The following is a 12,808-nucleotide window of genomic DNA, read 5'->3' as shown; positions in this document are numbered from 1 at the left end:
TGGGAGTTGTGTAATAAAGCCATTCAGACTGAATTTTTCACTGTTCGAGCATTAAATTTATTTGTCAAAATCAAAGATTTCTTCAAATATCCTGAGCGGTTCTGTGACCACCTCTTCCTCCACAACAGCAGAGCCCTTCACCCATCTCTCCTCACCTTCCACCTGAGCCCACTCCTCTCCTCCACCTTGGAACAATCGTTCCAGCCCCTTCTCCACCTCACCCATCTGAGTCACTGCTATCACTTCAGGCTGTGTAGTCATCCTCCATTCAGTCACCTCTCTGGTCATCTCTGGTCGTGGTGGTGCTCGTTTTGTTACGGTGGAAACAGTCTTCCTCGTGAAGGATGTGCTGGGTTTCACTTTGGGCTCTATTGTCCACGGTCTGCTCCTGATTATTTTGGTCACTGGGTGAAGTTGATTTTTTTATATTAGAATATGATTTGTTCAAAAATGAGAGTAAAATTACGTTTATAGAGCCATGAGTCATCTAAATACTATGGGTGGCTCACTGAGTTCAAGAACATTAATCACATTTTTCTCTGCAGTGCACAAAAACAGGTTTAAGACAACCAAACAAAAAGTCTCAAACTTGTAAAAGTAAGAGAAGAACTTAATTAAGCTCAGTGTTCCTACAGTGGAACAGCTATATTTAAACTCTGCATGCCTTTTCAAGCAGTAAGCAAGATTTTATTAAAAATATATACAGTATATAGCACTTAAAGTCACAAGTCAATTCACAAAACAAGAAAAAAAAAATCCATGAAAAACACCAAAGCACTGGAGAAGACTTTTGAAAATCCTCTTTGCCTAGAAGAGCTATTCCTGTTGTCATATCTTCTCCCTTGTTGTCCTTTCTTGTGCATCCGTGTCAACATACACAACAAACTTCACATCAGCTAACTGCAGACTGCCAAAAAGGAAGCATCCACCTCATCCAGGACTATTCATCAACACAATGCCAGCAACAACCACTCACATTCAAAAATATAATGAGATGACAGCGGAAAACATATTAAAATAAATATGCCATTTTGCTTTCAAAGATGAGCTGGTTTTCCATAGCCCACCTTTCTTACAGTCAACAAATTCTCTCACCATTTCCCTACTTCTCTGCAATATGTTCAGCACTGAGGTGTTCCTTCTAGACACATTAATCTCTACAACAGGTTATAGTTTCTCTTTTGTTTGTTAAAAAGACAACATTACTTCCAAAACAGCTGACATTAATCCAGCAGGAGTAAATAATAATAATAAGGGGAAAGAATCTGTCCAGCATGAGGCAAGCAGGGACTCACCTGTGGTTGCATCAGAGCTACAGTTAGAATCACAGCAGGTGCATACCGAGTCTGGTCCATACAGCTCGACCCATCTGGGGGGAAAAAGTAAAACAGAGTTGATCCCTTTTAAAAATATTTTTCAATTTCTTGGGAAAAGCACAAACCTTCCTGCTTCAGTGTTGTAGTTGCAGGACTTGGCTGTAGGTGAGGGGACACAACCCCCCACAAACATGATGCAGTGCATGTAGAGCTGCTACAGGACAACAAAGTCAAGATTTGCTCAAGTTAGATGTTAGACTTTTAGCACTGTATTTAAACACAAGCCAGATGATTTGTAGAAAATAAATTAGCATGGACTGTAGAAAAACAAAAATCCAATAAGAAATGTTTTTGCTCACCTGGCCTGTCATTCCCTTAAACAAGAAGGCATCCACAGAGAACCTCACAACATTGTTTTTGTAGGGGATGAATCTAGAGCGATTGTCCTTGCTTTCAACCATACACCTTTATGAGAAGGAAACAAAAGCTGACTATAACATATGCTAGTGCTTTTCATTCTGCATGAAAATAAATCAAGATATTCGGTTTGTGTGAGAGACAGCTGTTAATTACCCAAAGTTTGCCACAACTAGGAACTGAGGTGTGGAGGTGTGGGACTTCTCAGGAGTCACGTAACAAGAGTGAACGTATAGCCTTTCATCCTGGGTTAGGTACGGAGCCTCAGCCTCAAAGTACATGGGCTTCCCTAGCACATAGTGATCCGAGGCAGAAAGCCTTTTCCACTGAGCTGAAAGAACAAGAACAGCAGCAGCTTTAAGATCCGTCCTCATTCGTGCAAACTAATCCAGGTTCTCCTAAAGGTAAATAAGTCAGCAGTCAGAGAGCAGTTATGAACATGCTTTTGCAGGTTTTACCGTTTCGTGGTGTCAGACTGAATTTTGCTCTGTTGTTCATCAGTCTGAAGATCTTGTGCATCCGGATCCTTGGTGTGTAGCCAATTTTATACGAGTACTGATATCTAAACCGATAAGAGCATTGTCCATATTAAAGAAAACTTAAATATACAAATTCTATGTTAAAATAAAAACTCTGAGCAGAATGTTTTCTCATCTGGATCCAGTCTCACCTGTTGTAATAACATGCAACAGGTAGGGTGAAGGGCACAGCTCGCCTGATTGGTCCTCGGAGCCTGGGTGGGTCATAGTGCAGTGTGTTTAAATAAGCCACCCTGTTATCAATCACCTGCATAGAAAGATTTATCTTGTTTAAAAAGACAGAGACTACAGCCATGGCAGTTCTGTACAGACAGTTTTAACACTGCTTCAGTCTATATTAAGCTCAGTTGTGTTTTATCAAATGACTTGTATTTTTTGTGTCAAGTAATTAAAACAGAAAACCTCAAGCAATGATGCTTTATTCCACCCTAGAAGTACTCCAAGTCTGTACATAATAATTATCCTCATGATTAGCCAGTCAGATTAATAATTAATTCTTTTTCAGTGAATTAAGTGTTAGAATAGTTTTAAAAACAGTCCCTGGAGCCCAAGGGAACATATTTAAAATAGCTTTTTCACACCCAACAGTCAGAAACCAGATGTTGGGTTTGCTGTCACAGAAAACTAGCAAAAATTCACAAAATATCAGCATTTTTTGTTGACAAATCGGTTATTAAAACTGCCGTCCAATTTTATTTTGACAATTCGTTAATCATTGGACTCATCATTTCAGTTCTAGAGCACTGCTTGGTTTGGGGGTGTCTGGTCACCACCTTTCATACAGGTTAAGGCTATTCAAAATGCTTTAGAGGTAAAAGACAACATATTGGATGAGCAGGAAAAGATGAGTCTGTCATGAATGTGGTGCCAAACAATAAAATAGACATTTGGATATTTTAGTTGGTGGACCAACAACAGACAGTCACCATATTGTTAAATATTCTTGGCACAGCTCACCGTGCGTTTGGTTCCACACATGCCCAGGTCATATTCAAAATGAAGGTAATCCCTTGTAGATTTGCTGGCATGGCACGTCCCCAGTTTGAGATGATGGTGCGTTTCACCGGGGCCTAAAACGCTCTTCTGCACCACTACGTACATCTTATTCAGTTTGCACAAAATCCTCACGGCGACTCCCGAGACGCTGGGCGGAGGGATGCGGGGCCGCATAGCCGGGAGCAGGATCTCCCTCACGGGCCCGGGTAAAGGCTCGTGTCCGGTGCCTTTAGCTGGAGAGAAATACTCCTTATCCACCAGCGGCAGACTTGACTCCACAAACTCGGGGAGGTGGAGGTACGGCCACGGTAGAATCGGCGTGTCTCTCCGGGAAACCTCTCTTATCACCTGCGTTGTTTGATTTAAGGCTTCCAAACTGTCTGTAAAGGATGTCGTCAGCAGCAGCAGCGACATTAACAGAGACAGGGAAGACATGCCCAGTGTTTATGAAATACAAGTCTAAACTGGAGTTTAAGGTTTGACAAACCAACATGAAGTAGGCTACCTATAGACTCCCATTGATGTTAGAGCCATAGTCTATTAACAGCACCTGGTGGTGAACAGTGTTGCCAGATTTGACTGACAAAACGTAGCCTGACCAAAGCCTGGAACCCATCAAATAACCAACCCACTGATTTAGGCTGTAGGCTACAACTGTGGCCTCCCTTTCACCTGAATTTCCAGTTGTTTTTAGAACACCTGCATACACCTGTCCCTTAATTTTACACCACTTATTTGCCTTATCCCTCTCCTGCTCCTCCCTTACAGTTTGAAAAACTCATAGGCCCAAACTGTTAGTAGCATGGGCGGGAGACACCTAAATGATAGGCTACAAAAACTGGCAAACTAGCAACAGCCTAAGGCAACAGTGTGCAGCTTGAAAACGTTTGGGTAAAATAGGTTACTGTATGTTTTGCTGATCTTTGAAGTGAAAAGTACTAAAAACAACCCTTTCAACAAACAGACATTAAAAATGGCCCTTTGTTTACATGCTAGTGTTCTGTTACTTTTTATGTAATGAACGTAAAAAATAGGAAAACAGTAAACACCACCTGTGGCATGTAGCCTACAGAAGCCTGAGCACCCTGTAAGTCAGACAACACAGCTGCACAGGTTGGGTGTTGACATCATCACTGCCAGCCATGTCGTCCAGCACATGGCCTGGAGTTATAACTTTGGCCACATGTATACATCTGAACTATTATTTAATTTCATTTGAAAACAGTGGACTGGTTGACACCTACACAGGCCATATATATACCTTTTTGTGGAGTCTTTCCTTTTTAACTTTTCTTTATTTGGCTCAAACAAACTGGACACAACATCCAGTACACATGTTAAACATAAACGCAACATATGGCATATTCATTATACTGTATGCACATTTTTTATATTTATTACTGTGCCAGAGGGTCTTAGGACACAAGGGAAAGGAATGATGAAAAACCAGCAGAGACAATAAGGTCTGCAATTATATATTTAATAAGATGTGAGTTTATTGACATTTATATGACATTTTTGTTAGTACTTCTGAGCTGTATAACAGTAATTTTGAGACAAGCTCCTCTGAGACAAACTTGTGATTACAGAGGTAGTTTATTTTCTCAAAGTTTGTTTAGAAACACTGAAAACAGGAACAGATGATAAACATGTTACACTCACCCCCACTCTCTCATCTCAGTCCGTCCAGAAGCAGCTCTGCAACCAGAAAATCAAGTAATAATCAAATAAACAAATTCTCTTTCACACTGCTTTGTTCACCAGACTGTGTAGTGTGAGTCATGATCTAGGTGACGGCAGGCGTCGCAGCTCCACTGCAACATTGATTGGTGAAGGTGAACCATGTTTTTCACCCTTGACTCCACAGAGAGAGGGAAGGATGCAGCTCTTCTCATACAAGACCACACAGAAATCTCCTGAAAACTCATCTGAAACATCAGTTTAAGAAAGTCATACACAGAAAGCAAACCACACTGACATCTCCCTCTGAGCTTGTCATCACCTTTCTCAGTTCTTTCTCTCAGTTTTGATTCATTTAAATGTTGTTCAGTGACTTGAGACAAGGTTCCAGGCCCTGTGATAGACTGGCGACCTGTCCGGGGTGTACCCCGCCTCTCAGCCATTGACAGCTGGGATCGGCTCCAGCACCCCATGACCCTTGTCAGGATAAGCAGTATAAATAATGGATGGATAGACAGAGCTGCCCGGGTGGACACCTGAGAGGAGACTTGATGGAATCCAGAGGGGAGATGGCAGGGAACACACAGGTGTAGCAGACGAGAGCAACCGAAAGACAGACAGGTTATTAGAGGTAAGTAGGATGAGTGATGTTATTATTATGATCCAAACTATGATGAAAAGGACAAAAATTGTGTGATCCATTGCTCTGAACGAAAAAGGACAACATCCTTTATTTTCTAACTGATGAGCACAAAAAATCTTTATCAGTATTTGTTGTAATACTGTAGCTACTGCAACTGGATGATTGGTTTGAAAGTAAATTAATACATAAGTGAAATTTATATATCACAAAGCTTCATTGTTGCTATATCAGCTAAAGTTGAAGCATTTAGTTGGTAAACTGGCAACTATTTTGTTAATGAATTCATTGTTTAGGTAGTTTTTCAAACCAAAATGCCAAACGTTTGCTGGTTCCACCTTCTCAAATGTGAGGATTTGTTGCATTTCTATGTCTTAAAAAAATCTTTGAAATCAAAATAATTTTAAGATGGGTCATCTTGAGATCTAAGATACTGATGTGCAATGTTTACTATTTTCTAACATTGTTATGAACCACACCATTAATTTATTGAGAAAATAATGAGCAGATTAATGATAAAAATAATGGTTAGTTGCAGCCCTGTAACTGATTGCTTTGTACACATGCTTTATTCCTTTACCTACAAAGGACAAGCAGAGGGCAAACCAGCTCCTGCTTTACTGACTTGTTTTTGTCTCACAGGAAGAAAATATTCTTGCAGCTTGATTCTTCAGCTCTTAACATCCTCTCTGTCCTGTCATTTTCAAGAACAAGCCTGCTGCCTTCACCTCAAACACCAGGAACCTGTTGAAAATTCAGCTGTATCCAGGCTCTGGTCCATCTGCAGAGATATGTGGTTAAACCTCTTCTGGTTTCATGAGATTTCCTGTTAATTATCTCCAAGCATCTCCACAGCACTATGATTCAGTTAGTCTGTTGGCTTCCTGGTGACTGTTCTGCAGAGAACAGTCCCATTCAATAATAGAGCCTTGGGAGGAAACTACTCTAGTTTAGATAAAAAAAGAAAAACAGGTCATTTTAAACACATTCATGTCATTATTATTATTTACAGAATGATGACATGTGGCCTGTGTAAGGGAAAAACAGGGCAGGTTTATTAAATCACATCGTACTGAGAGACATTAAGTTGTCAAGTGACCTGTAGTCCCATAACTAGAAACTGCCAGAGTTTTTAACTTTAAGTTTTGGTCTTTAAAGCTGTTTTGGTTGACAAAATGGGTGGTTTGCCAGTTTATATATTAAAAATAAATCCTAATACATTAGATTGATAGGTAATAGTTATAGTTTTCATGGAAGAATTTGACAGTCCTGTTTGCTAAATCATATTAGACACCATCTGTTGTAATATCTGTCGTTCTTTTTTTCCCCTGGTTTTCAGCCATTCAGGCCTGCAGTAAAAATCATTAGGCCACAATGAAATGTTTACATGATTATATACAAGTACTAAATAACAATTGGCTGGGGTTTGCTGCATCAGTGAAATTAAGATGATGTCAGTCACATAAACACAGGTCATTAAAAGTGATTTTCATTATTTATTGCATTTGTCTAACCTTTGTCAAGTCACTTGATAAATCCTCACAACTTGGCTGTGCCCTCTGTCCAGCCAAGTAGTGTAGAGTTTCCAATACTGCGCATATTGTTACTTGTCACCACTTAGTTTTAACTTTTATTAAATATCTCTATCTAAAATGTTGCTGCCCAAAGGGGGAAAAGAGAAAATGTGTACAGAAAGATGCACTGGTGACCAAAAGTATGTGGACAAAAAATTATCCAGACTGTTGCCATATTATTCCTTTGAATAGTTACAGTATGCGATGAAAAACAGCCCTAAAGTAGCCATGAATAAGAGAACACGGGTGTCCATATACATATGACCTTATAGTGCAGCTCTTATTCCACCCTACTATTTATGAACCAGTATATTCTGCTCTCTCTGTTAACAACAGCATCTCTATACTTTCATGCTTGCTGCAGCTCTACTCAATAGAGGACAAGGGGAGCTGTCTTCTGCACGCCCCCTGCTGGAGGAAACAAGGTACGGCTCTCTTGTCGACCTGCTGACGCCTCATGCGGACCACACTTGCGTCCACTTGAGCTGCTGCTCTCTTGCCCTGCAGGTCGTCTAGCAGCTGCAGACTGGTGTGCTGCAGCCTCGCCAGCTCATCTTCAGAGGATGTTAGACACTGCCTTAGTACCGCACTGCCCTGAGACACACACAGGAAGCACAGTTAGTCTGGTTTGTTTGTGACACTTAGCAGGTGGCAAAATGGGAGGTTAGTGTTAAACCACTGACGGCTTTTTTTTAACATAATGGTGTGAACATCTGATATTAGAATATGAAGAGAACCTGGTGTGTGTTGTGTTTATCTTTATTTTCATACATGAGTAGAGAAGCTGATAGGATGTGCTATCTTTATTTATAAGACATGCTCTTCATAGTTTAAAAAAACAGTGGAAGGATTCAAGTCAGTGCCTGTTTTCGGTTTTCTTTTGGCCCATGTAGCCTTGAACAGCACTCACACAGAATCAAGACACAACTCCCAGTTTTTGTTTGGCTTAGATTACTCATCCAGATTGTTATCTGCAGTGCACCTCCCTGAAAGGTTTATGACCTTTAGTAGTTTTGATAAAAAATGAAATACTTAATATTTTATAAGATGTAAATAATTGCTTTACAAATTTTTACTACATTATTAAAAGTTATAAACCAGTCAGAAGCCATTTCTAAAAAAGGTTTACAAGTTTACCAAGTTGTTAAAGAATAAACAGTGATGTAGCTGTAAATATTAAAGCTGCACTAATAATATTTGCAGTATTTTATGTGTAATGTGAAAAGTGTTGCTCACTGTGACCTACAGAGAGCTATTCCCCAACTCTGCAGCTCCTCTCAGTTCCAATAAGTGTTTTTAGTCTTTTAGGGCAAATCTTTTGCTTTCATGACCCACAGCTGAACTCTTTTGGTTCAGTCTCACTACTCTCATCGGTATAATTTTCAGTGAAAAAGTCGCTAAGGAGCTGGTGGAGAACAAAGATAGAGCTAAAAGTCAACAACCATTTAGTATCTAGAAACATGACTCCAAATTAATACTAAAGTACCTGCTGCATGTGTAAGTAACTGTTCATTAGCACGTTCACCATATTGGCTATATAAGGTGAAAATGTCAGTGTTTACAGCTTCTTGTGGTGCCTAAAAGTGTAGCAATGAAGAAGATGATGGTAGCCACATTTGTGTCACCTTCATTCCTGAGTGTGTTTGACATTTTGGAAGCAGTACACACCTGTACAAGATGAGCAGCCTCAAGTAACTGTGTCCCCGGGTGCCTCTGGTAAACCTGCACCAGAGGCCTGTTGAGCTTCTCTCTGGACAGGATGTCGCCGCTGTACTCCGGACCCTGTTAACAGAAAACATCACCTTGTGCACGTTATCTCAGAATCCCAAATTAATTCACTGATCCTGTTCCACATGCACACAGACCTGCGCTCTGTCGTGGCTATGACGAATACAGTTGATCTCCCTCTGCTTGCGAAACATGGCCTGCCTGGTGGCTGCAGACATCACAGTCAGGTTTTGCTAGAGAAGACAGAATGAAATGGAAACTGTTTTCTGATATCAGAAGATGATTACTGTATTACATGCTACAATACTGAACACACTGTATTTGTATCTACCTGCAGACCCACTGTCTCTGCAATTTTCTTCACCAAGCCATCATTGACGGTACGGTGGGCAGCGTTCTGCCTGGCGATGGCGCTGGTCAGCATCTGTCTGATGTTTTCTCGGAGCAGCTGTGACTGGTTGACTGTCAAAGTGGATGACTCTAAAATCCGTTTACACTCTGCAGGATGACAAAGCATCGATGTGAACATTCTTCTTTAATTCAAACAAGCCATGGTGGAGTTTTGATTTTTCTTTTTTTCAAGAAGACAAGAGACCTGTGCATCTGTGACAAGTAGGGTCCAGAACCCTGTGGCAACTCCCAGTAGCCCGGGTTCCTCTAAGCCTTTGGGGATCTAAAAATGATGCTAATTGATGCCTATAATGCAAGAAACGCTATAACAACATATCAGAGTCCTTCCAGCTTGAAATTTTTGTCTCAAATGTCCTTAACAGGGAAGGCAGTTAATGGGAACTGTGGAAGTCATGTTAACATGGTAAAAACTTAGATGGTAAATGTTATACCTGCTAAACGCCATCATATCAGCAGAATCATTCTGAGCATGTACTATTGTCCCCAAGTACAGCTTCTAGCATGGCTGTAGACTCAGTGTTATTAACACTATAGCCAAAGTATTTCCTATATATACTGTATAGGTAAGAAGAGTTCAGTGTACTGCACTCATTTGTCTTTTCTTCTTCGGGCTGTTTTTCCTCCTGCAGCAGTATGATTGCCTCCAGGGACTAATACAGTTTTCCCATCTGTCCTGAGTGTACCTGGTGTAAAGGGGCTGACAGGGCCTGCTTTGGCAAAGGTCTGAGGAGCGGTGCCATGGCCTCCAGCAGAGCCGCTGTGAGGCACCAGCTCCAGAACACGAGCCCTCTCACTGGCAAGGTCCAGCAGCTGTCTGCTGCGCTCACCCAGGGCCTGGAAGAGACAGGGGGTTCACAGGATACATGTGTGCTGATGTTGATGAGATAACTGTGGGATTCTGATGAAGCTGTTAAACTGTGAAATGCCAAGCTGATTTTCTATTAAGTTTCTGATTTAACAATTCTTTACATTTCAAACTGCGCAAATGACAGATAACATTTAGTACTTCAACTTTGTACAATTGTGTGCAATGCAATGCAACAGTTCTACCTTAACATATGTGTTTATGAAGCTCAAAATATTTCAGGTTTTGGTGAAATTGTCATAAATTCAATATGTTTATTATTGAGGTCATAGTTGAAGGTGTTGTTGTACTGGACTACATTGTATTCAGAGGTGTTCCTAATATTCTGACCCTCTCATGTATGTAGCTGGGGAGGACAAAAATATACAGACTGATCATCTTGTTTATAAACATATTACTTTGGCAACAATTATATACTTATGATGCATTTGACTTGGCACATGAAATGTTTGCCATTTATTTTACAGATATATACTTAAAGAAATCCATACCAATAAAAGAGAACCCACGCTATGCGATGGTGGTGAGAGAAGGGTGGAGGTTGTTGGTGTGTGAAGGCTTTGGCAGTGCCAGTAAATCATATGAAAAGGCACTCGAAATTAGAGGGAGGCAGGAAGAAGCATGGAGACAGTGGAGAGGAGGAGACTTTACCATAAGATGAAGACAGCCAGTAACGCTGCAACTCACCTGTAGTTGGGTCAGTGCGTTTCTCAGTGCTCCTTCGAGATCCTGTTTCAACTCGGCCAGCTCTCTTCTCTCACACAACAGCAAGTAATCAGCACCATCTCTCTCCTGCAACAGAATAAACCTGTCAGCAAACACACCTTCCCTCCCTGATAGTCTGTATTTTTATAACTGTCAACAATCAACAGTGAATTGATTTTCCTAAATATCGGCTGTGTCCAACGCCTTAAAGCCTGCAGTTTATCTCTCTGTGCCTTACATTGTTGTTCAGTGAGCTACACTGTCACACTGTGAATACAAAAAATTGAATTTTAGAAGCTGGGTCACATTCAGGGTTGAAGCATAAGGATGAAAAAAATCTCCGTCTCTAGGCTATATATGATTAAACACCCAAAGTCACTGTCTGAGTAAAACTGATAACAGCCAAGTTGTGTAAAGTCACCGTCTCAGCAGTGGATGGCCTCATGGTCCTTCTGTCCGAGCTCCTGCTGTTGATGGTCAGAGCAGTCCTGACGCTGCGCAGTGTCCTCTCCAGGTGACCCCTCTCCCTCTCCAGCCTGATGCCCTCCGTGGTCACCCTGCCCGCCTGCCTGTGCAGCTGGCCCTCCACCTCCCGCACCCTCCGCATGTACTCACCAGCTACGGCGACGCTGACCTCGGCACACTGCTCACGTAGACTAGTGGGTGGGAACAGGGCCACAGGCGTCCTATGGGAACCACTGGGGAACTTGAGAGGGAAGTAAAATTACAATTTCTAAATGTAAGTGCAACAGGGATAGTACAGGTTTGATGTACATGTACTTGACTTATGATTAGTCCCTATAGACTAAAGTGTCCAAAGGTATACGCATAAATACCTTAATTGTTGATACTTTAAGTATATTTTGCTGATAATACACATCTTATACTTATGTACAATTTTTAAGTAAAAATTTTCACGCAGGACTTTAATGCATTATAAATTCTATTTCCACCACTGTTTATCAAGACAAAAAAAGAGTCTGCCTAAATTATAAGAAGTTAAAATTGGTCTGACAACTCTGTTAAATGTGTTAATTTCAAAGTGTTACAGTAACATCTTAACTTCCACAGAGCAGATATTCTGTTTTGGCACACAAAGGTCAGCTGGGTACTGGTTTCCAACCTTCTGGCCCCCATGAGCCAGTGTGTTTCTGCTGAATGTGAAAAATCACAGCAAGTTCCATTCCCAGGTTTGTTTCATTTGAAAGATTTTTAAGGCTTAAATAGGTTAAAAAGGAAGTGAAATGATTTTGAGTAATAAAACTATCGACCCCTGAAAATGCTCCTGTGCTCGAGCTTTTTTCTCACCACTCCTCCTGTAGTTTGGGGCCTCGACATCTTATTTTTGGAGACACAGTCACGACTCTCTCCGCATTCCGCATCCCCCTCTGGGATCTTATCTTGGGTTGTTCCCGATGTGCAGACTGCGCGCTTTGGGATGAAACTGGCGCCGGCGCTGCAGCTCCGGGACCGACTGCAGTTCTCGGACCGCCCGGCCCGAGTCTGCCCCACCAGGCGCTGCGCCCGAAGAATGGAACGGACCGTCCCATCGCGCCAAGACCGCGGACCGATGGTGACAGAGCTGAGGGGAACCGACTGGACCTGCATTCCTTGTTATGCACTTTCCCCCTAAAATGTAAATATGATAAATCCCTCTCAGGGGCAGTGTCCACTGTGAAGCATCCAGGGTGAAACTTTTTGTGAAGTGTTGGTATCAGCTCCATAGCAACAGCTCGTTAAGTAATTAGAAACTCAAAGCTGTTTGGTGATAGGACCGTAAGGAAAAGACAGGGGGTGCTGTCATTCAACACCGCTTTACATTTATTTCCCCATAGACAGTGACGGTTGAAGCGCGTTTACAGCTGGATCGACATGAAACACTGACACAACAGTACAGAACACAAACAAGTGCGTCAGAAAATATCTGGTTCTTTGAT

The 12,808-nt window shown here is 41.5% G+C and overlaps 2 protein-coding genes across 3 annotated transcripts; both read right to left on the bottom strand.

The window, feature by feature from the left end:
• Positions 1–14: 14 nt before the first annotated feature.
• On the bottom strand, positions 15–3,883 carry zp3d.2 (zona pellucida glycoprotein 3d tandem duplicate 2). Of its 2 annotated transcripts, none has more exons than XM_020588605.1 (8): positions 3,230–3,881; positions 2,404–2,519; positions 2,192–2,295; positions 1,890–2,064; positions 1,676–1,781; positions 1,442–1,530; positions 1,296–1,369; positions 15–404 (listed from the first exon to the last, which is right to left on the bottom strand). In XM_020588605.1, the coding sequence occupies exons 1-8, from the start codon at positions 3,701–3,703 to the stop codon at positions 58–60; spliced, it is 1,485 nt and encodes a 494-aa protein (XP_020444261.1). In that variant the 5' UTR covers positions 3,704–3,881; the 3' UTR covers positions 15–57. The 2 variants fall into 2 exon arrangements, with proteins under 2 accessions (XP_020444261.1, XP_020444263.1); XM_020588607.1 differs by lacking the exon at positions 15–404 and adding an exon at positions 830–907 and having other exon boundaries at positions 3,230–3,883.
• Positions 3,884–6,741: 2,858 nt separating this feature from the next.
• tektl1 (tektin like 1) lies at positions 6,742–12,582 on the bottom strand. The gene is made up of 8 exons (XM_020588611.1): positions 12,180–12,582; positions 11,293–11,577; positions 10,854–10,958; positions 9,985–10,135; positions 9,222–9,388; positions 9,028–9,123; positions 8,831–8,944; positions 6,742–7,756 (listed from the first exon to the last, which is right to left on the bottom strand). Exons 1-8 carry the CDS (start codon positions 12,477–12,479, stop codon positions 7,529–7,531), a joined length of 1,446 nt encoding a protein of 481 aa, XP_020444267.1. The 5' UTR covers positions 12,480–12,582; the 3' UTR covers positions 6,742–7,528.
• Between the last annotated feature and the right edge of the window lie 226 nt (positions 12,583–12,808).

Source organism: Monopterus albus, unplaced genomic scaffold (assembly GCF_001952655.1).
Source record: "Monopterus albus unplaced genomic scaffold, M_albus_1.0 scaffold572.1, whole genome shotgun sequence".
NCBI classification, from domain to species: domain Eukaryota; kingdom Metazoa; phylum Chordata; class Actinopteri; order Synbranchiformes; family Synbranchidae; genus Monopterus; species Monopterus albus.
This window is presented reverse-complemented; position numbering and strand designations above follow the sequence as displayed.

Bases quoted from the DNA above. Each gene is read 5' to 3' on its own strand.
- zp3d.2 (XM_020588605.1), bottom strand. From the start codon at position 3,703: ATGTCTTCCCTGTCTCTGTTAATGTCGCTGCTGCTGCTGACGACATCC. The intron at 2,296-2,403 runs GTGAGACTGGAT...TTATCGGTTTAG, and splicing joins GTTGCATGTTATTACAACAG to ATATCAGTACTCGTATAAAA. The intron at 1,370-1,441 runs GTTTGTGCTTTT...TTTTCCCCCCAG, and splicing joins TACAACACTGAAGCAGGAAG to ATGGGTCGAGCTGTATGGAC.
- tektl1 (XM_020588611.1), bottom strand. From the start codon at position 12,479: ATGCAGGTCCAGTCGGTTCCCCTCAGCTCTGTCACCATCGGTCCGCGG. The intron at 10,959-11,292 runs GTGACTTTACAC...ATTCTGTTGCAG, and splicing joins GGCCATCCACTGCTGAGACG to GAGAGAGATGGTGCTGATTA. The intron at 9,389-9,984 runs GTACACTCAGGA...GTCATCCTGCAG, and splicing joins TGTCAGCCCCTTTACACCAG to AGTGTAAACGGATTTTAGAG.